The sequence below is a fragment of the Pantherophis guttatus genome, chromosome 2 (assembly GCF_059756535.1).
Source record: "Pantherophis guttatus breed Tessera chromosome 2, ASM5975653v1, whole genome shotgun sequence".
NCBI classification, from domain to species: Eukaryota; Metazoa; Chordata; class Lepidosauria; order Squamata; family Colubridae; genus Pantherophis; species Pantherophis guttatus.
In genome coordinates this window covers 72,020,043-72,042,935 of record NC_142064.1, presented here as the reverse complement: position 1 = coordinate 72,042,935, position 22,893 = coordinate 72,020,043, and the positions used below count along the sequence as shown (strand labels likewise).

General features: G+C 39.6%; 1 protein-coding gene across 1 annotated transcript in view; it reads right to left on the bottom strand.

The window, feature by feature from the left end:
• The window catches only part of JAK2 (Janus kinase 2), a 92,232-nt gene that overhangs the window by 46,576 nt on the left and 22,763 nt on the right, over positions 1–22,893 (bottom strand). Inside the window, exons 2-3 of the mRNA XM_034410346.3 lie at positions 15,807–16,057; positions 1,200–1,323 (exon numbers count right to left, since the gene is read on the bottom strand). Coding sequence (XP_034266237.1) covers positions 1,200–1,323; positions 15,807–16,026 — 344 coding nt within the window. The 5' untranslated portion in view covers positions 16,027–16,057. The remainder of the gene's footprint in view (positions 1–1,199; positions 1,324–15,806; positions 16,058–22,893) is intronic.

Genomic DNA, 22,893 nt, shown 5'->3' with positions numbered 1-22,893 from the left:
TTCTATCGCCATGTACATGTATACATTCAAACTAGACTGTGTTGTTTCTCCGTGTCATATAATATATGTGGTACATGCATGATTTTGTATTTATTTATATACTTATTTATTTATCTTATCATGTTTATGTAGTGTATATTAGAGGTGGAGACCCTTTGAGAGCTGTATGCAATGAAATTTCATTTTAATGTATGCCGATTAGTGTACATTCAAAGTGACAATAAAGTTATTCTAAGATAGACTGCTGAGTCAGTCTTGAGCCACTCAGAATTGAACTTCTGGAGTGAGCAGAGAGTTAGCCTGCAATACTGCATTCTAACCACTGAGCCACCATGGCAAATCCTCTATATCAGGGGTGTCAAACTGGTGGCCTGTGGGCCAGATGCATCATGTGCAGGCCACGCCCACCCCAGCTCCCCGAAGGGAAAAAACGTCGTGACAGCAATGTGATGCAGCAAGTTTGACACCCATGCTCTATATCCTTCAACTAAGGCTTGCATTGGGCACTGATCCTGACACTCTTAAACTATTTCAAGATGGATGAAATTAAATTCCCAGAGTTTTACAGAATCTTTATCAGCCATGCTGCCCTAAAATCTCTGAGTGACTCTGTTGTTCAAGATTGTCAGTAAAGGGCTAAAAAAATATACTGCTCTTTGTATGAAACACTCTTATTTATGAGGTCGAATTTGGGACCAGAGATTCGTAAACCACCGGGACCAGAGATTTACTCTTCTGAGTTTTCGGACTCGTGCTGGAGCCTATCTTCAGGAAATTTCTCTCTACTGAAATACATGTTTTGGGCTGTTCTATGAGTCATGTTTACATGGTGCCTTCCTATTGGCTGATTGGTGTGTTGATGGCTGGTGATTGGCTGTTGTTTCCTTGTACAGCTAAGCCTTCAGCTCCTAAGTATTTGATAAGCTGGTGGTAATTCAGCATTCCTGTTAATTCTTATTTATATCCACATATTAGAAACTCAGATTAAAGAAACCATTAACTGATACCTGTGGTTCTCTGATTAAAGTTCCTTCTTTATATATGACTGAAAAAAGTCCTTTAAGATGATACATTAGTAAAATCAAATTCTGACACAAACCTTCTCCAGAAATATTAGCTTAGTTTTCAGGAACAAAACACTGCAAACTCACTCCAAACAGAGTCCCATTTACTTCCAATTAAACCACAATTAGCATTACCTTATTCGGTAGAGTACAGTGACAGTAGCTGATCCATCTATTTGGAAGGTGTAATTTGGAGGATACCAACATCGGTCAACCTCATTCATTAGTGCAAACATGTTGTGGTACACAGGCAGGATCCCTATAAGGCAAAAGAGATAGATAGACCTCACTTAAGAATGGTAATTGAGATTGGAATTTCCATAACTAAGCAATGTGGTCATATGACTGTTCTACTTAGCGACAGAGTTCTACTTTGGCACTTCCAGTTGTCATCATTCAGCAAATCACTGTGGGTTAAGTGAGGATGCCACATGTTCATAATTTGTAACCTACCACTTGTTTCCTCATTGATTTGGTAACAGGAAGCCATCAAATGATGATCACATAACTGTGGCGATGCTGTGATCAATGTAAGTACGAGGACCTGTCATAAGTTTGAACAATTGCTGAATGAATGGCAGTTGAATGAGCACAATCTGTAAAGTCTTTATCACACAGAACTTGGTATTAAAAGATGCTTAACTGGCAGCACCCACAAGGTTTCACTCTTTCTTTGGATTTTAAATCTCAAAAGATTATCAATAAAAATTTTTAAAAAGCAAATATCTAGACAGACAGCATTATATCTCAGTAATCCTTTTCAGCAATTTTTAAATAATGTTATACCAATACAAGAGGTATAAACAAACATTATACAGAAAGGAATAGGACTGGATGTCCCTTTAACAGCAGTCACTATATAACCTCCCTTAACTACTGGCTTTGATTTCACAAGTTGGATATATATTCACATGCTAAAAATAGAGAAGATAAACTAAATGGAAACTGTTAATGGTGTGTCTCTGCAAAGAAAAGGCTCTTTGGCCCAGTAGATGCTCATCTGATCAGAATGAGAGTTGATTTCCAGGAATTTTATAGTTAAGACATGCACATGCATGCACACAGACATCACGCTATGTCAATCTGTCCCAGAAAGCTGGAGAATCCTTGTAACACTATGGGACAGTTCAATGTGAACAAGAAAATGACAAAAATCAGCTTCTTCCTTGAATTAGGAAATTTTAATATATGTAATTGGATAGCAAAATCCCCCCTGCCCAAATTCTTTTCAAATCCTTGTCAACATTTTTCCTTATATAGAGAGTACATTGTTTGAATGGCTTTATTCCTTTAAACCCAATTGCTCAAATTATTATCAATGACCTATAAATACATTGGGAATTAAAAATCTGTTTTAGAAAGAATGTATGTATTTATAGTGATATTTGAATTTTTTCTACTTGGTTTTTTGCACCTGCAGAATTTTCCCCTCAAAAGTCTATTATTGTGAAAAAATACAAAACAATGAACTAGACTGATCTTGTCTTTATGAATTGAGAAACAGAGGGTTGAAATATCAACCCTGTAGACAGATCAACATATGTCAATCTGCCACCTCAAATTTGAAAATTCAGATAGTTATATTTTATTCTACTTCCAGCTACAAAGCTAGGTTGTAATGCTAACCTAATAACTATGAATAATAAAATTATCTGGGGAGGCCCTTGAATTCATCTGCAGATCTTTCTATTTGTTCTATGCGAAGCCCCTTGAATCAAGATGAAGTCAGCAACTCCTAGGATTAAAAAACTGCTCCAGACATAACTATACTTTATGATGGAGATAAGTATCTGTTTGGATATTTTAATTGCAAGCTGCTTTGGAAACCAGTTCTAACTGGTTTAATAAATTATGGATATAATTAATTCATGACAAGTAAACCTTATTTATTAATGTACTTTCTCATTCCTTACAAAGGAGTCTAAGTAGCAATAAATTATGCCAAGAAGTATGGAACCAGGTAATATGCTCCTAATTACGTATTTTTTCACTGTTCTGCTCTTTCAGTGTTTCATTATTCCTCCAGGGTAATTCACCATCTTGTCTTACAAGATGATGTCTTAAAATGAATAATGGAGAGAATTTAGTCCTCACATTTTATTGTGGAGCTGGTAAAAATGTTCTCCCAAATGTGCTTTTTCAGGAGGCAATTGGACTTCATTTTTTTCTTTTGAAAACATTTAGCTTCTCATTCAAGAAGCTTCTTCAGCTCTGACAGGATAGTGGGAAATGGAAGGTTTTATATTCTTTGCAGACAGCTGGTCATTTGCATCCTTTTAGAGGGTCATTGAAGCACTTGGAGGTTTATCTGTGTCTTCAGGGTCATTTGAGTAGTGCTCCTGGTTCCTGTAGTCTGCAATTTTTCGTCTGGAAATCCATTCCTACTCCCACACCATTCAAAGGGTGTCCATCCCAAATTGTATAGCAAAACGTCTTCAAAAGAAAAAACAAGAAAGTCCAGTTGCCACCTTTGGGACAACCTTGACCTGGATGACTGAGAATCTCTACAGAATGTGCTAAATGTTCTGAGCTTGAAATATGCTGACTTCAAAGCAGCTATTTCCTTAGTGTTTTGAGCAAAAGTCAAAATATGTGTGTTCTGAAAATTTTGTACACCCACAATACAGCTGCATGTACCTTGTTTTGTTTGAGAATAAGGGCTTTGCTGCTTGTGGGAAACACAGACTACATATTGCTGCCAGCAGTTTTCAGAACAGTTTTGTGATGCTAAGCAAATGCTTTAGTATCCCTATGTAAAACATATATTCAATATTCCTTTTTCTACTGATGTAGGCATGAATCTTCAAGCGTAAGGGTATGCAAGACACTTGATTTGGATGTGTTGGGTTGACTTTTGGTTTTCTAGGTTGTCACCCTCACAGCTGTGAACCCCTATTTAAGATAGTCAGCCTCTGGATTTCTAACGAAAAAACAAGTTAACTAGGGGAGCAATCAGTGCAGCTTCCTTCTTCACCTGTGCTGAAAGAAGAGCCCCCCCCTTCCCCCCCAAAATAATTAATGTCGCTGCAAGAACACTTAGCTTGAAAACTGTCTGCCCATGTGTCACCACTGCTACATGGCTGTATTGTCAGTTGGTTTCCAAGGCAATTCAAGATTCCCTTTGTTAAGCACTGACACGTTGTGGGACTGAGGAATTACTGATATAAAGAGGTAGTCCTCGGACTACTGTGTACACTACACCCAAACATAGGCATGCAGTACATTATAGATATTAGGTCCAAAACAAAAAGCAGCATAAATATCTTACCTCTCTCACACAACTAATGATAAGGATCAGTCATGAGATCTGTCCTGTGCATATTTATGTAGTTTAGTCAGGTGTGCATATCGCATTTTGATCTCTACAATTATTTCAAAACTAAAACAGAAAACACCTCTCTACTTCTTCCTATCAGTGCTTTTAAAGTGCCTTTATTTTTCTCTCCTAGCTGCTTTCTCCACTTCGAGCTAAATTTCTGCTGTTCTAGAAGCAAACTTCTACTCAGTTATGAGTCAGCAGAGACCATGTTCATATTTATAATTTTGAATTTATATTTTATAATAATTAAAACGATGCAATAGTTTATCATCTTTAATGATGATTCAAACATCCAGGTACTGAATTCAAGAGATTGAACGATTTGGTTACATATGTTGGGCTTTTGACTTGAACAGGAATTATGCATTCTAATTGTTTTTCTAGACATAGGTTGTTAGTGTGTTGTTGTTCACCAAATATTTTTTTTAATCGTTATACATCAGCCCCTTAATGTTACAATTTTAACATAAATGTAATTATTGTTCCCTATCTATTAAGAAGAGAATGCTAGTAGATCTTCAAGTAGAAATGTAGGAATTACCATGTTGGGTAAGGAGTATTTGGCAATACAGAGGATTTTTAAAAATCATATAATAGATATTAAAAGAAAGGCATGAAATGAAATACTATTTCCTGGACAAATAATGCCAAAAACTAGTCAGCACCATATCTGGAAAAGCACATGAGCTAAGGCAATAAATGTGAGATGTGAAAAGCTGCAGGACTGTGCTATTTGAACTTTAAAGAATAGTATTTTCAAACCAGTTAGTGCATTTTCACATCAAGTGGCACGCTTATATACAAAGCAGGATATTTTGAGTTTCCTTGGAATATATATACTTAAGCCTTTTCAGGGTATGTTTAAACAACTGAACTTTTATAGCAATGTTAATGGAATCAAATATGGGGGTTAGCAGATATTACCAAGAAGATAACATTTAAAAATACTATTAATATAATCCAATTACGGATAGTTTCTTCTGAGAGGTATACAAAGGCTTTGAGTTTTGGACTATTTTGGAAGCATTTCAAGCTCAAAATACTTCCACATGTCAGCTTTGGAAGCCATATTAGGCCGGAAGCTTCGATGCTGCCACCTTCTCATGTGTGGGAAAGTAGGAGGGGGGATTAAGGAGAGGGGTTGTTAGTAGACATAATAGCATTCTTCCTGTCTGTCAAGGTCAGGGCGATCCAGCATCTGGAGAAGGAGTGGTCAGGGGGCTGGGTCAAGATGGAACGGACGTTGATTGGAGCATGTGATCGACTGGGGAGAAAGGGGATGGTTTTGGGAGCTTTGACTTACTGAAGGAAAACCCGGGCTTTTCAGATTCGGGTTTTCCCAGATGTGCCAGTTTACCTATTCTAGTAAAGAGAACTTTGGAAAAATGCTTGCTTCTGTGTCTTTACTTGGAGTTGGGGTTTTTCTGGAACGCTGACACCACAATGGTTTAAACAATCCATTTTCAAATCAGACTAACGGCTTCAAATTTGAAATGGAATTACTTTAAAATAAAATATGTTTTACTTTACATATTTTATATATTTTGGGTATATCTCATCAGGTCACTGTAATAGCTTCGCTCCATGAGCTGCAATGGTTACCAGTCAAGGGAAGGATGTAATTCAAGTACTAATTATGACCAATAAGCCCTTTGTGGCTTAGGGCCTGGTTAGCTAAAGGACCAGCTGTTCTCCATGGTTTTTGCATGGACTATTCTATTGACTAGAGGTGGCATGCTCCAGGTCCCATCCATCTGATGGGACCTAGGAAACATGCTTTCTCTGCCAAAGCTTCTGTCTTCTGATACATCATCCTCTCCTTGAGCTACACTGCCCCTCTCCCTTAGACCATCCATGGTCATAACAGCTCTGAAACCTGGCTGTATCTCCAATGTCCCACATGGCTTATTGTTTTTTAATGGTTGTTTCCTTTCAGACTTTTTTTGATTTGGGGGGGGGGCATTTGTATTATATTATACTACTGTTTTTAATGTATGTTGCCTAGAGCTGGGTGGCCTTATAAATTATTTAATATATTATATTAATGAATACTAATAAATGAATGCATGAATATTAAATAATTCTCAGCATGTCATTGTTTGGATTTTTATGGTTCATTCAATTCTTTTTAAATAAAATCCATCATAACCCTGTGAAAGCTGATCTATAACTGATCTATAAGATATAAAGAACAATTCTGTTGAAGGGATGGATCTGACCCAATAACTCACAATACAAGCATATGTATTTCTTAAATTCTTTTATTACAGGACTGAATCGATCCTAGGCCTATTCCATTAAATCTAACTGACCTTTGTTCTTTCCCTTGCAGGTATACATCTGGAACTGCTGGACGGTGGAAGGTTTTATACCCAGAGGGAGGAGTCAGGAGGTAAGGTGTGGTTATGGGGATGATGGGATATGTGACTTGTTAACTCTTGCTGGGCTGTGGGGTTGTTGTGTGAGATAGCTAGACATTTAACCTGACAAAAACCCCTCTAAATGTCTAACTGATTACAAGTGCATGGTATTTACATGAGTACATGTTACATACATAAAATTACATTGACTACACATAAACTCATATTTTAGACATGAGGTATGCTTGTTCTTTGTGGGGTAGAGGTTTTGTGAGTATATCGGCTGTCTGCTCCTCAGTGTCACAGTGTACGGCTTTAATAAAACCAATCTCTGAAAATTGCCTAACGTGTTTGCATTTGATATCGATATGTCTTGATCGTTGGCCGACGGCATCGGCCCTTGATATCTCTATTGCTGCCTTATTATCCTCATGAATAATTATTGGATATGATGGTTCAGTCCAAATATCACTGAGTAAGTCATCAAACCATATTAGGTTGTTTGCGGCCTTTGACAAACAGACGAACTCTGCCTCGGTGGTGGATGTGGCTACAAGTTTTTGTTTCCCTGTGTACCAGTGAATAGGGCTGCCATTGAGGAAGATCACATAACCTGAGGTGCTTTTCCTACTCTTGATATCTCCCGCCCAATCAGCTTCAGCTTGGCAGGTCAGCTTTGGTTTCGTGGACAGGTCTGGTTCAAGGCATAATTGTGCATTGATACTGTATTTGAGGTATCTGAGCAACCTTTTGATGGCATCTCAGTGTGATGTCGTATGCTTGCTCACGTGCCTGGACAGTAGGTTGACAGCCAGGGCGATGTCTGGTCTAGTCCAATTGGCTATGTATAGTAGCGACCCTATGGTAGACCTGTATAGCTTGTTGTCAATGAAGGGTTCAGACTCATCATACATACTTTTTAGAAAGTCTGGTTGCATGGGGGTCTCACTGGGCTTCGCCTCTGACATATTGCATTTTGACAGAAGTTCAACGATCTTTTCCTTTTGTGAGGTTCGGAAGCCTTTGTTGGTCTTGGTCACTTGAACCCCTAGGTAATTGTCTATATTCCCTAGTGATTTTAACGAAAAATGGTTCCCCAGTTCAGTGGCAAATTTATCACATTTGTCTTTTTGCTTGCCTATGTACAGAATATCGTCCACATAGACAAGGATGCCCTCAAATGATTCATTTTCCCCTTTTGTAAAGAAGCATTTATCAGCAGAAGTGGCGGTGAAGCCCATAGAGCTTTGGCTAGGCAGTCATACCACCTCTTGCCTGATTGCTTGAGTCCATATAAACTTTTATTCAGAAGCCATGTGTTGTTTTTTCCTTCATTGTATCCTGGTGGGGCTTTGACATAGATTTCTTTGTCCAATTCTGCATGGAGATAGGCGGTCTGCACATCAAATTGGAATACTTCAAGTCCCAGAATAGTGGCTATTACCAGTGCACTCTTGACGCTCTCAGACCTGACTGTAGGCAAGTAGGTGTCGGTGTAGTCCTCTGGATACTTCTGGGCAAATCCTTATGCGACCAGCCTCGCTTTGTACAGTGCCTTGTTGTTTTCCAGTGTCTTTATTCTGAACACCCATTTGGTTCCTATTCGTTTTTTGTTTTCAGGTGCTTGAGCTGGTGAGTATACATGTAGGTCCCTGAGGCTGTCCATTTCTCTTTCCATGGCTTGTTCCCACTTTTCTCTCTCTTCCTGAGGAAGGTTGAGTATTTCTTCATAGGAATTTGGCGTGGGGTTGTTGGAATGTACAGACATAACGTAATCTTTGAGTTTCTTTGGCAATCTGTTCCTACTTGCCCTGACTGGCCTGTCTGGGGGTGTATCTGTTTCATGCATGTACTCGGCTTGTTTGTGAGGCTGTCCAGGTTTAAGGTGTGGTATCCTTCCTTCCATTCCTTGGTCTTTATTTCATGATGTTTGGGTTTGTGTGTCTTGGCCTCCTTCACCTTTTCTGTTATTGTTTCCTCATCTCCTTGGTTATGTGCGAGTGCGTCCCTACCTATGAGAATGTCGTTAGAGTGGAGCCTTGACTAGTTTAAATGTTCATGGAAGTCTGCAGATCTGGATACTACAAACTTGTTGTTGCAGTCTACGAACCTGAAACCTTTCATTCCTGGTTCATACCCCATGAACTTTAACCTCTTGGATATCTTTTCTCCCTTCTTTCTCAACTGTCTGGGAATGTGGACGTCTGCTGGGGCACCAAATATATGTAGGTGGGCCAAGTTGGGCTTTCTCTTATACATTATCTCGTATGGTGTTTTGTTAATCAAACTTGACCATAACCTGTTTAATGTATAGTTGGAACAATGCAGTGCCTCTGACCAAAATGACTGGCCCATTCCTGCGTCCTCTAGGATACACCTCATCATTGTTTGAAGTACACCGTTTTTTCGTTCTATGACCCCATTCTGAAATGGTGAAAAAAGTGAAGAAGTGTAGTGTACTATGCCCTGTTCTCTTAACCATCTTGTAAAGTCTCTGGCCATGAACTCTGACCCTCGGTCGGTCATTATTTGATTTCTGTATCGTGTTGCAATTCTACCCTTTTATGGAACTCTTTGAATTTTTGAAATACTTCATTTTTATGCCTGAGTGAGTAAACATAGCCATACCTGCTATAGTCGTCCACAATGGTTAAGAAGAACCTTTTTCTATACCTAATTGATGGTTTCAATGGCCCTACCAAGTCCATATGTACCAGTTGGAAGATAGAGTCAGTAGTCCGTTCTGACTTCTTTGGCCTTGCCTTAACCTTAATTTTTGATCGCTTACAAACAGAACACTCTAAGTAGTTTTCACAGTCCTTTACTTTTAGGCCCTCGGTACATTCCAGCATTTTTCTTACAACAGGGAAACTGATATGCCCTAGTCTCCTGTGAAGGAGATGTGCGCAGTTATCATGGATGGGCTTTCCCAAAGACATTGTGTTTTTACTTGGTGACTTACTCTCGGTTGCCCCCTGGTGTACCCCCTCAGGTCCCGTGCTTCCCTTTTCTTCCCCATTAGTGTTTGTGTTTATGCTTCTTCTGTTGCTGTCGTTGGGTGTAAAGTAGGGCAGATCTTCATGTATTGTTACCTCCCCAACCTTATTTCTTTGGTTAAATATGTAAGCTTCTCCTCCCTTGAACACTACCTCACTGCTAGTGTCCTGTGTGAGTTTGGTGGTGGCTAATACGTTGTAGGGTATTTCTGGTACATATAATACCCTCTCTATTTTTCCAATTTCTGGGATATGCACGCTACCCTTCCCTATTATTTTGGCGCTACTCTGGTTGGCCACCTTTATCTCGAAATCTGTTTCTGTGAGTGAACTGAATAGCCTTGGGTTGCATGTGGTATGGTTTGTGGCTCCTGAGGCTAAGAGCCACATGTCCTCACTTATTTTTATTTTGGGGTCTGGTTTCCCATATCTGAAACTGTACATGTAACTTGAATTGCTGTCCCTGGAACTGTCCCTACGGTCATTGTGTCGCCTGGGATTGGGGGACCACCCATGCCCTCATTCTCTAAAAGGCCTACGGTCTGGTGATTGTCTCCCCCTGCGATCATTGTATCCCCTGTCCCTGTTGTTCCTGGGGCAATCCCTTTTTAGGTGGTTCCTAGAATCACAAGAAAAACATTCAGGGGTACTCCTTGTCCTATCCTGGAACTCAACTTTCTTAATGGGTCTGGGATCCCTCCTGGATAGATGGCGGTCCCTCCTAAGGTTGTTCTCTGCGATTAGGTGATTTGTGAGTGTGCCTAATGATAGATGCTCTATATTGAGGCTATCTATTTGAGTCACGAAATTGTCCCAGCTGCTGTCTAATGAGTTTATAACTATATCAGCATACTCTCTTCAGTAATTACCTCTCGCCTTTGCATTAGTTCAGCCCTGGTTGCATTAAGTTTCAGTATATGTTCGCTCATGGGGACCCCTGGTCTGAGTCTAGCAGAGTGGAATTCCCTGGATATCCTTGTTGTAGTTGCTCTGTTTTGACTATAGAATAAACCGTATAATTTTTGCATGACCTCATATACAATTAAATTGTTACCTATGCTGGGATACATAGTGGGTGGGATACTGGTTAACAATAGATAAAATGCCTTGTGGTGGACACAGTCAACCTCAAATGACCAAGGCTTTTTTGGAGGTTTGGAAATTAAAAAGAGTACATTTTCTTTCATAAAGACAATTTGTAGCTGCTGGCTCCATTCTAAAAGATTCCCTCCATCTATTTGTAATTTTGGAAAGTTAACAGGTATTGCCCCAGAATTGTTTGAATAGTTACTTACTGAGGGTAGCTGTCCATGGTTTTGTAAATGAGGGAACTCACAATAAGGCACAGGAATGCATGTTGTTACTCTGTATTGACTGGTCTCTGTTTCTTTCCTCTCTCTCTCTGTAGGTGGAGAATGAGCATGCGCGAAGCTCATTTCGTGCCGGAGGTCGTTGGGTGAGGAGCTCGCTGCTGTGGCTCCCAGGCCTAGGCCTAGGCCTACCGTTGGGAAGCTGGACTCACCCCTGGCGTATCTGGACCCTTCGCTGGACGTTGGGATTCGTTGCTGAGTGGCTGGATCTCCGGCGAAGAACGGGAGGAGGTGTGGAGGTGAAGTGGTCATAGGTCGAGGACCTCCGAAGTTCGGCGGCGCAGCACCAGTGACGATGGGCCCCGATTCGCGTTCGTTGGTCTCTGGGCGAGCTGGGAAGCCTGGCGGAGGTTGTGGAACAGGTAAGTAGCTGGCTTGTCTTTCCTCCCTCGGGTCTCGCGTCATTGGTGCGGTGGATGGTGAGTTCGAATCCTGCCGTTGGTTTGTCCCGTAGGCAGTTGGTGCTCGTCACTCATTTTCGGGATGTGTCGTTCCTCTGTGGAGTGGCTGGGCTGGTGCTTCGAAGTCGATGGCCATTCTGTGGTCCTCTTGGCTCCCGGATGTTTCTCTGTGGTTTGTGGCTGGCGCGGGAGGCTTAACGCGGAGCCAAATGCTGCCGCTAGAGTCTCAATTGCTTTTTCTACTTCGAGCTCGGTAAGCGAGCTCCCGTTGGTTTGGATTCTTTCTTCATGGTTGTTTTCGGGTTGTTCCCCATTTATTTTGGGGTTCTCGTTGTTTCGCGCCATTGAATTTGAATCTCGGCTCCCCATTGGTTGTTGGCCATTCCAAGATGGCCACCAGGAGCATGGCGCAAAAATGAAATTGTCCATGTCCGGTGCTTCTGCTTGGGAATGCCTTTCCCTTACCGGATTGGCGGCTTCATGGTTTTGCTCCTGGGCATTCATCGCTGCTCCATGGTTTTCTAGGAGGCCTTGGAGTTTCGCGATGAGCTCTCCCTTGCTGATGGGCGCTTCCATCATTTTCAGTAAGGCCATTCTGAATTCGTTTTTCTCTTGCGGCTTTTCTCTGTCGTGTTCATCTGCTTCCTCTCGTGGTCTCTCGTTTCTGGTAAGTGGGTACGGATCTTCATCCTGCTCACTTTCAGTCATTGTGGTTCTTGCCATGGCACCTTTGAATGCCTGTAGTTCAGCCATTAGTCTGGCGTAGGCTCTTGTGTTTATTCTGTTCTTCATTTCAGAATAAACTACTGGCTCTGTCATTATTCAGAGTTATGGGTAACCATCCTCTGCTACCATATTGTTATAGGGATGGATCTGACCCAATAACTCACAATACAAGCATATGTATTTCTTAAATTCTTTTATTACAGGTCTGAATCGATCCTAGGCCTATTCCATTAAATCTAACTGACCTTTGTTCTTTCCCTTGCAGGTATACATCTGGAACTGCTGGACGACCTCATGGTGGAAGGTTTTATACCAGAGGGAGGAGTCAGGAGGTAAGGTGTGGTTATGGGGATGATGGGATATGTGACTTGTTAACTCTTGCTGGGCTGTGGGGTTGTTGTGTGAGATAGCTAGACATTTAACCTGACAAATTCTAATGTGACTAGATAGCAAAATTTTAAAAAACCACCTTGTTCTTATGTGGTTATTTGGTAATTATTTCATATTGAGAAAATTTACCCTATTTGAGTGAAAAAGAACAGAATGCTTACTATTACTAATAAAAAGAAAACTACAAATATTGAATTTTACTCATCCTAGAATTTTTTTTAATGTTGCTCACTGGATATATTCTGTAGCTATGCAACCTGCCCCCATCAGGAGCAAAAGAATAGATCCATACATGAAGGTTCAATTAAACTGATTTATTGCTAAAAGCCTATGCACAGGAATCTTCTTAATTAATGGTTGGCACCTGTATAGACTTAGATAAGGATCAATGGCACTCAAGGAAGGTTGGAATCAGTTCTCTTATGGCTACATAGGGATTCTGGGCTGATCCCTCTTTTCACTCTGTCCTCAGGTTCTGCCATCCCTTCTCCTCCATGACTCTGCAGAAATTTTAATATGGAAACTAAGTATCAATTCAGACACAGAAAAGCATTCTGGCACTATGATTATGTATCTGGGATGAAAACCAAGTCAGACAGAGGATTAAGATACGTCTGTGACCTTTAGCATTCTTGCCATCACACTGATCATAGCCAAATACTTTCACTTACTGCTTTCTGTAGCAACTGCCAAAGTTAGCAAATCTTGTTTTTACAATGCAAACAATGCTATCTTGTTAAGTTTTTTTTTAGTTTAGTCAGTTACCTGCTGCCAAAATGTTTAAATCAGGGCCCCTCCTTTAAAACAAACAAGTAAAATTTGCAAATACAACTTGACTTGAAAAGTTAGTTTTATGCAAGCATTTATAGGCATCTCCCTGCATATTTTACAATTTAAAATGTGGAATGTGTGTATGTAAATACGAATTCTGTCCTCTAGCTCTCCACTTAATCATCAGGAAGGTGGTCACAAAAAGTTATCTACAATGAGAAACCTGGATAAGTTGGGAATGTAAATGTATGAAGTTAAACATACTTAGAAACCACTTGTAGAACTTCTCAGAAAATATGCAAAATACACTGTTCAGGAATATTGGGGAATGGGCTTGCCTGCACCCCCTATCTTTTCAATACTTTAGCTCTTGTACATGGAAATCAGGCCTACTGTCATACCCCTATTGCTCTTCTTATGCAAGGAAAACACACACTGCAAGACAAAAACAAGGATATTCTTCCAGTGTGAAGTCAATTTTTCCTGAGAGAAATTGATATTACATGCCAGTAGGAGGCAGGGTCAAAGCAAAAAAAACCCAAAAACTTCATATTCAATCACACGTTCAGCCATATGCTTGAAAATAGCCTCCATAATAGTAAGGGTCACCATTTATATCAAACCAATATTAAACTAATATATACCACTGTATTATATAGTATATAATATAACCATGCTAAACCAATATCCATCAAATCACATTATGGCTTATTGCAATGTATGCAAACAGTCAATGAGATATGAGACAGGAAGAGATTAATTCAGGTGCCATGCCATACCATGTCTTGCAAAAAACATACTTTACAGACCCAAATTGCTTTGAAAATCCATATAGGCAAAATATTATTTTTGGTCTATACAAATTCATTCCTGTCACTAGGGAAAGCGGCCAAAGTATTAGTTTCAGACAATTTGAGGCATGATCCAAATTGAACTGCAAGAGCTGTGGTGGCCCAGTGGTTAGAATGCAGTACTGAAGGATACTTCTGCTGACTGCTGGCTGCCTGCAGTTTGGCAGTTCCAAGTCTCATCAGCTCAAGGTTGACTCAGCCTTGCATCCTTCCAAGGTCGATAAAATGAGACCCAGATTGTTGAGAGCAATAGGCTGACTCTGTAAATTGCTTAGAGAGGGCTGTAAGGCACTGTGAAGCAGTATAAATGCTATTACTAATTTCAGAGTTACAGTGGTAAATAAATGATGCAGTAATAAGACTTGCAAGTAAGTCAGCCATGAAGTTATTTCTTATATATATCGGGATGGGCATTTTAACTGTCAAATCTTTGCCAAATTAAAGTAATCAATGCCTCATATTAATTCTGCAAGAGGTGCTTCCAAAGACAGAAGTGTGAACATAGCATCTGTCTGCCACTCCAATAGTCTTTATCTGTTTCCAGGATGACAAAACTACAATGGAAAACTCCATACAACAGTTGCATAATCTTAGCAGCACACACACCCCCTCTCCAAACGTTGCTTTAACAAATTGCAGACAAGCACTGCGTTCATGATCTCATGTGTTCCAAAAACTGCTATCAAATTACTCACTGGATAACAAAGATGCCTGGCACTGTTCTCAAAAATGATTTTGGAAGTAACTGTTCAGATCATGTATCACAGCATGAGTTAAATTACTTTTTAATCTATTTTACATATGATACCATAAACTAAAGGTAAGGATTTAATCAATAAAAAGATACGTAATATGTATCTCTAAATTAGAGTTCAGAGATACATAAATGAGTTCCCATTTCCTCCTTTGGCATGATCAATATAACTTGCTATTTTATTTTAGCACTGTACATAAACTTTGATTAGCCTTATTTTTTATGTATTTTATTTATTTATTATGAAATTTATTTGCCTCCCATCTTGTATTTAATGACTCTGGGTGTCTTACAACATAAAAACATTAAAAAACTTTACAGTGTGAAACTCCCCCATTGGGTCCTAAAACCATCTGGCAGTTCTTATCCAGGGTTTACTGAAAGCACAATTTCTGTAGCTGTACTATAAAGACGCTATGTTTTACATTTGAATGTGATTTTGCGACTGAACTATGGATAAATTAGAAACTGAATTTTTCTGCTGACTATGCCAGAGAAAGGGAGTGGGAAGTAATGGGAGTCTTTGGAGGTGTTAGGTGGCGTACAAACTGAAGAGAAAGAAGAAGAGAGAGAAAGAAAGAAAACAAATACAAAATTTGTCTGAACAAGACTAATACAATGAGCTACCGTTGCATACTGAAAGGGGGAGGGGTCTATTTCAGGAGTTGAACAGACCCATTCATTTGATCCAAAGAAATCACAAAACAAACCCCAAAGTACAAGGTTGTTTCTTACTAAATCCTAACAAAGAAAGACAATATATTATTTGTACAATTTTTTTTTAAAAAAAAGTTATGTTCTTACCACAAGCCTTACAGCAGGCCACGCAAATTTCTTCTGCAACATACTCTCCAGCTGGAAACAGTAGATAGTCACCTTCTGCCTTTCCTGGGGAATTATAAAGGTAAATTCGAAACAGCTGCTCTGAAGGTCGAGAAATAGTAGAATTTCCAACAATGCCACCATTTTGATGAATAGTAGAAGATACTGTTCCTTCCATATCTGTCACTGTAAGTAAGGCCATGATATCTTTACATTCTGTTCAGCATATCTTCCTGCAAGATATTAAAATTAAAATCTGTAAACACTTTTATATTCTAACACATATATATTCTATATATCTAGAATATTTTGCATTAATTTAGATTTAGTTTATACATTTGGTTTATTCAGGGCAGTCCAGCATCCCAAAAATGAATGCATTCTCTCTTTCTCTCTCTCCCCGAAACTCTTAAGAATTTAACATAAGCTGATGACATAGTTTTATAGGATCACTGACTCTCAATTGACCTTCTAAGTAATCTGAAGCAAATGTTTCTTATAGTACAGAACCAACTTCTCAAAAAGACTAAATCCAGCAAAATGTAAATATGTATGCTCTGCTACTACATGGTAACTGAGAAAAGAGATCACTGAAAATTTCAAAAATCCAACCATATTTAACATTTCTTCAACACCAAAAATCATTTGCAGCCCCAAAATCAAATCAAATCAAATCAAGGCCAGACAGGACTTTGAGGACAGAAGTCTAGTAGTTATGCTTGAAGGGAAGGGCGTTGGACTTTGCTGTCCCAGGACCTTGTAAATGACTGTCCTTATTGCTTCATCTCTTGCAGGAATATTAAGCAACTTTCCCAAAGGCATAAACCGAAGACAAAAATCTGGCACCCCATACAAGTGGTGATGCACTCAACTGACACCTGATGTTGCCTTATATGAACATGTATGCAGGGTTCTGTTTTTTAATGTTTCCCAGATCTAACATATTTTATTCCATTCGGTTTTAATTCTGGTTAATTTGCTTTGAGAGGTAGAAGGCTCATTTTTCAGAACTTAAACAAGTCACAATACCTTCTACACATGTACTTGATGACATAATCCAAAGTTCATACAATAATAATGTGACTGCTTTTAAAGTGCCACAAGATATTTGCTACAAGAGATCCCTTCAATACAGTATTGTAAAATGCAGCTCTATTGTAGCCGCTGCAAAATGCAGGCTCACAAAATGGGTATCAGGGGGTTTTTATATGACAGATAAGGAGCTGAAAGGCAGTGAGTCCACCCACACTGAACTGTTACATGAAAAACTTTTCTATCTGACCCTCTTATTAGCTTTAGTAATGTATACTGAATTATCTAATGTGTAATGGTTCAGAAAAGAATAGGTAGGCTCCTGCAAAATATATGCATTTCTTAAAGATAAATGCTTCGTCACAGTCAAGTTAATGAGTTTACAGTATGTTGGATACATTTGATATTAAGGAGAACTTTTGGATCTCACCTCCAACATGCAAAACATAGCAGTCCTGACTGAGATAGGATTTTGTATTATATTTTTAGCTTCAGAATGCCTTAGCCAAATAAGCAAGGCTCTTTAAACTTGCACAAGTGTAGATTGATACTGATTTCTGTGACGGATGAAATTCTAGAGGAAAAAATGATATGTCAGACTGTCCAATTTTTCACCATAGACAGACCAGGTTTATGTTAATATAGTTTCTAATTTTATTCTTATGGAAGGTATTTAATAATACTTCGTACATGCCAAGTGGCCACAATGATGGAAGCCAGCATTTGAGGTGCTATGTCTGGACACAATGGTGAAATATGTCAGGAAGACAATCCAGGAAAAAAATAAAGCTGGCAGACTATGAATAAAATTTAGAAATAGCGTCCTGTAGAGCAGTGCTTTGAGAGTTTTAGACATTTGCATCTCTTTATATAACTCGACTCTGAAATGATCAAATGACGCTTGAGATAAAGATAGTAGCAGAGTTATTAAATATAGTTGCAGGTTGAGAATATAAAAAAAGTTAAATTACTGCCCAACTATCATTAATTTGCCCTTTCATTTTAAACTAATAAAGGTATTATTTTATTTACCCCTAAATGTACTTTAAGTGAGATAAACTTTTAATGACCTAATTTTACTTGTGGACATCAAAAACACAATTGGATGTTTTTCAAGAATCCACAACAGAAAATCCATTTTGAATAAGAATAAGGGGTGAGAAAGTTTCTAAGATTTAGGGACACAACTCTAACCCTCTGAAAAGCCACAAGAGGCCATCTCATTTGGACTACTGCAATGCCCTCTACATGGGGCTGCCCTTGGGATGTACCCGGAGGCTCCAGCTGGTCCAAAATGCGGCCGCCCGGGTTGTTACGGGAGCTTCCCGTTAATCCCGTGTTACACCTCTCCTGCGCAAGCTGCACTGGTCCTTCGGATCCGCTTCAAGGTGCTGGTACTTACCTATAAAGCCCTACATGGCATGGGCCTGGGGTACCTACAGGACCACCTTCTGCCTGCCTCCCACCACCCTGTGCGCTCACATAGGACTGCCCTCCTCCAGGTGCCATCGGCCAGACAATGTCAGCTAGTGGTGCCCAGAATGAGGGCATTCTCTGTGGGCGCACCGACCCTCTGGAATGGGTTACCCACGGGGCTCCGGACCGCCCCCGACCTCCGTTCTTTCTGCCATGACCTGAAGACATGGCTTTTCCAACAAATTTGCTGATCTGATGGGTGATTTTTAATTGGGAGATTTTAATTGATTATTTTAGTAATTATTTTTATTGTTTTCATCGTTTTAATTTCTGTGAGCCGCCCCGAGTCCTTTGGGAGAAGGGCGGCATAGAAGTATAAGAAAAATAAATAAAATAAATAAATCTGACGATTTGAGGTTATTCTTGGAATGAAAATGTTTAATGGGCTTTAATGGTGAGTAGTGTGTATGAGCCAAGCTGTTTTCTGTCTCAACCTAATTTTGAAAAATAGATTGAAATGACTACAGTGAAATTTGGCAGCAATAGAAAGAAAAGTTGGAAATTGAGAAAAGTGTGGGAATATTTTGACCTCTTGAGGCCTTCTATTCTTATTCCTATAGGAGTATAGCATTTCATTTTTGAAAGGGGAAAAAAATGAAATGCTAAAATTCAGCAGCATGGTTTTAGAAGGCTATAAGAAAGCCAGTTTGATGTAGTGGTCAAAGACCCATGCTAGGAACAGGGAGATCCTAAATTCTGCCTTAGACATGAAAGCAGCTGAGTGATCTCAAGCTAGATATTGTCTCTTAAGTTTTAGGAAGAAGGCAATGGCACGCCTATATACAACACACACAGTTTTTAGAAATCTGTGATTCCAAAAAATTCTATTCACAACTCAAAAAGGGGTATTTCAGCATCAAGATATATTAACACAGTTATAAAGAGGTTTGGAAAACAGTGATCATATACTGTGTAATCATCAGTCTGTCAATCATGAACTCATCTGTTGTGAATTATGAACTATTCAACTATTCAATAAATGCTTTAGCAGATAGTAACTATCCTGAAAACAAGTGCTGCAAGATGTTGGTTATGTAGCCATAAACTAAACAATGTGAGCAGCTTCATGTATTCAGAGCATGAATACTTGTGGATCAAAAACATGCAAACACTGTTCTCATTACAAAAAACAAAACAAAAACAAATTACTGTAAAAACAAATACCACTCTCAGAAGCTGGAAAAGTTGGGATATAATTCAATCCTTCCTTTTATGTATATAAAAAAGTAATATTTGGCATGACTATCAGGAAGCTGCAAATGGTCCAGAATGCAGCGGCATGTGCAGTTTTGAGTGCTCTATGGTTCATTCAAATTACATCACTGCTGCATGAACTGCATTTGCTCCAAGTTTCCACTTTCCAGGTAGAATTCAAGCTGCTGGTTATTGTTTTTAAAGTCCTGGACCAGGTTACTTGCAGCACTGCCTGAAGGTATCTGTTTTACCTACAGGTAATTCCCGCGTTATGAGCATTCCCTTAGTGAACGTTCGAAGTTACACAATAAGCGCCCCCTAGTGTTTACGAACAAGTCCCAAAACACAAATGTTGCAGCACCATGGCAGTTGTTCACCCTTATGAACAACTGCAGAGGCTCTGCAACATTCCTCCTGCCTATTTCCTTCCGCTCCGTATTTTGGCAGCCAAAACGGAGCTTCAGAGGGGCGGGCCTGCCCCTCTGATACTCCATTTTGGCTTGCGCAGGCCTCGCCTGACATTTTGAAGGCCAAAACGGAGCGTCAAAGGGGTGGGCCTGCCCCTCCAAAGCTCCGTTTTGGCCAGCAAAATGCTGGACAAGGCCTGTACACATCAAAAGGGAGCTGTGGAGAGGCACGAGAGGCTGGAGAGGAGACAGCTTGCTAGCTCCGCAAGGTAAGTGACCTGGCATGGCAGGTTGGAGGAAGGAAGCAATTGTGGGGAGCATGAAGTATTTCAGTGGGTCAGGGAGGCCTTGTGGGTCAGGGAGGTGGTCTTAAGCAGGTGGCCTTCCCCACCCTGAAATACCTCATGGGCACTTAACGAACCACGCATTCGATTAGTGAATGCGTGGACGAAAAGAGGGAGTGATCGCATTCAAGGTATGAGTTTCACTGCCACGAATCCTTGGGTTACCGATGGAATGGGCAGGCTCCATTACATTCATAACTCAAGGAATACCTGTACTAGATCTGGAGCGTGGTGGCTCATGTTGTTAGAACACTGGGTTGACAATCAGCAAGCCTGTGTGTGAGACCCAAATGCTGCTATGCATTGGGGTGAGCGTGTGTCATTTGCTTCAACTTCTGCCCACCTAGCAGTTTGAAACTGTGAGAGGATAAATAGGAACTACTTCAGTGGGCAATTAATAGGGAAATGAAAGGAGCCCCCAACCGGGCATCCTCTGGGCAATGGTGATGTCATTGTGTAATCTTTTCAACCACAAAGTGCCTCAGCGCTTCTTATACGAAAGCAGCAACCTACTAGATTTCATACGGTCGGCCTCTCTCTTAAATGTTCTCTCCTCAGAGGTGCTCCGAGCCTTTTGGAATGATCTTCCACCTGAGATACAACAGATTTCTACTCTTTTAGATTTCCAGAAGGAAGACTCAGCCATTCCGCCAAACATTGGGATAAGATATGGACTGATCTGGGAGGATCTGAGAGGAAGAGTAGTTTTGTTTCTAGCCTTGTTTATTCCTGGTTGTGAACCACCTAGAATGCATTATATGAGATGAGTGCCAATATCCATAAAAGAAAAAAAAATCAGGTAATATATTCTCCAAGCAAATTCTGCTTTCTCCTGAAAGGTAGCGGAAGGTAGCTTCACACTAAGAAAGAACTATTTTGTGCTTACTAAAATTATTCATGTAAAATAGCAATACATATGCATAATTTTATATTTATAGTCTTAGTTACTTTACTGTTTCAAAGAATTCTACAACAATAACAATTATCAATATGTGGATGCTGAGTTAAATTAAGTGGATTTTTCTTTTTTTTTTTATATGAAAATAATTTTGGGATGTATAGTGATATTTTGAAGACAGGAGGGAGCACAAAAGGATGCAAACCAATCGATACACTGACTGTAACTGTTTGGAATGATGATGTTTTTATGTTTTATTTTTGTTTTAAAATAAAAAAATGATTGAATACAAAAAAGAAAAGAAAAGAAAAGAAAAGAAAAGAAAAGAAAAGAAAAGAAAAACAATTATCAAAAGCAACTGGACGTATGACGGTTTTCACACTTACACATGATCAAAATTTGAGCACTTGGCAACTGGCCTGTATTTATGACAGTTGCACTGTCCCAGACTCAGCTGATCACCATTTATAATTTTCCCAGCCAGCTTCGAACAAGCAAAGTATGAGGGAAACCAGATTCACTTAATGTCTGCATGAGTCACTTAACAATTGCAGTGATTTGCTCAGCAGTGCCAAAAAAGCCAGTAAAATGGATCAAAAGTCACTTAACAACTGCCTTGCCTTTAGCAACAGAAATTTTGGGCTTAATTGTAACTTGAGGACTACCTGTGCTTTGTTCTATTCTCATGGAAAGTACAGATATTAAAACGGGCCTGGTAGCTCAGCAGACTAAAAGCATTGTGATTAACACCAGCTGTCTGAAATTACTGTAAGTTCGAATCTCACCAGGCTCAAGGTTGACTCAGCCTTCCATTCTTTCTAAGGTAGGTTAAATGAGGACCCAGTTTGTGGGGGCAATAAACTGACTTTGTATAAATATACAAAAGTATATTGTAAGTAAGCTATTGCTTACCGCATTGTAAGCCGCCCTGAGTCTCTGGAGAAGGGCGGCATATAAATCAAATTAAATAAATAAAAAAAAAGTTTAATTCCATTTTCCACTATTACACAGGTAGTCCTCAACTTACAATCACAAATGAGCCCAAAATTCATATTGTTAAATGAGAAATTTGTTAAGTGAGTTTTGCCCCACTTTACAACTTTTCTCACCATATTTTTTTATGTGAATCACTGTAGTTCTTAAATTAGTAACACGGTTGTTAAGTGAATCTGGTTTCCCCATTGACTTTGCTTGTCAGAAGGTACCAAAAGGGGATTACATGACTCCAGGAGATTGCAACCGTCATAAATGTGAGTCAGTTGTCAAGCATCCGAATGTAAATCACACAACCATGGGGATGCTGCAACAGTCATAAGTGTGAAAAATGGTCATAATTATTTTTTTCAATGCTGTTGTACCTTTGAATGGACACTAAATGAACTGTTGTACCCTGTTTCCCCCAAAATAAGACATCCCCTGATAATAAGCCCAATCAGGCTTTTGAGTGCATGGCAATAAGGCCAAGTGCTTATTTCAGGGCTCAAAACAATATAAAACAGGGTCTTATTTTCCGGGAAACACGGTAAGTCAAGGACTACCTGTGTATATTGAGAGGGACTCATACACGTTTGTCTCCTGTATAATCTGGAAGGCCCCATTACCCAATCTCTGTTATAGAACCCAATTATTTGATTATTTGATTGCCCAATATTCAAGTGAATGCCCAACTATTGCCCAATCCTAATGTAATATTCATAAAAGAGGAGATGTACTTTCAA